We start from the raw sequence: 916 nt of genomic DNA on the forward strand, positions 1-916 counted from the left end.
CTTAGGACTAAAATTTAAATCGATCTTATTTATTTATTTAAAATATCTAAATTTTTCAATAAAATAATTGGAATTAATTTTCAAAATACTGGATGGCTATTTGGATTATGTAGCATTGTTAATGCCTAGAATTTTTTTAAATCTTTTAGTAATGCCAAGGTTAATTTTATTTTACTATCGATAGGATTTCATGAGTGTGATATTTTAGGGATTTTTTTCCCTAGTGAGTAAAGTATAGAACAAACTTTTTACTACCGGCTAGGCTTTGGACTCTGTCATTTGTTGTTGTGTAACGAATTTTATAAAGTTTATTAAAGTCTAGGTCATGTATACGTTTTTAAGTTGTCCTTTACTCACTATATGTAACTAAATTTTTTATCCAGATATTTCAAGAATAATGTTTACGCTACCAATACATTCATCTTAAAGTGCTTCTCGTTCAAGAAAATATAATTTTGTATCATTATCAAAATTTTGAATTTCAGCCAAAAATGAAACGCAAGACTTAGTCAATATTTGGACTTACGACCCCTGTCACCGAATTAGACTAATTTCGGTGACCCTGGTCCAGGGTAAATTGAAGAAAAAGACAAGATCTCATGAACTGTTTACCTGTATCTTATTCACCACAAATAACCTGTATGTGCACTAGTGTCCAACAAAATCTAGTGAACAAACTGTTTTCTGAGCACTAAAGTATTTAAATCAACAGAGTTTAATAAAAACTAAGTTACTACTAAGTTTTAATCAATAGATGTCAAAACTTGTGATTTCTCCATAATTTGCAAACAACGCTCCCCTTATTTTCTTTGTTCGCTATCAGATTATCTGGTAGACATTTATGTCGAGAAATGTCAAAAAGACACCGTTTGGATGATGGTCTGACGTTTGGATGATGGTCTGAGATGATAGGATA

General features: G+C 30.5%; 1 protein-coding gene across 1 annotated transcript in view; it reads right to left on the reverse strand.

The window, feature by feature from the left end:
• LOC106475112 (transmembrane and TPR repeat-containing protein 1-like) overlaps positions 1 to 422 on the reverse strand; it is a 14,478-nt gene extending 14,056 nt beyond the window's left edge. The window contains exon 1 of the mRNA XM_022379318.1: positions 406 to 422. Within this exon, the coding sequence (XP_022235026.1) occupies positions 406 to 422 (17 nt within the window). The remainder of the gene's footprint in view (positions 1 to 405) is intronic.
• Positions 423 to 916: the final 494 nt, after the last annotated feature.

Source organism: Limulus polyphemus, unplaced genomic scaffold (genome assembly GCF_000517525.1).
Source record: "Limulus polyphemus unplaced genomic scaffold, Limulus_polyphemus-2.1.2 Scaffold8105, whole genome shotgun sequence".
Classification (NCBI taxonomy): domain Eukaryota; kingdom Metazoa; phylum Arthropoda; class Merostomata; order Xiphosura; family Limulidae; genus Limulus; species Limulus polyphemus.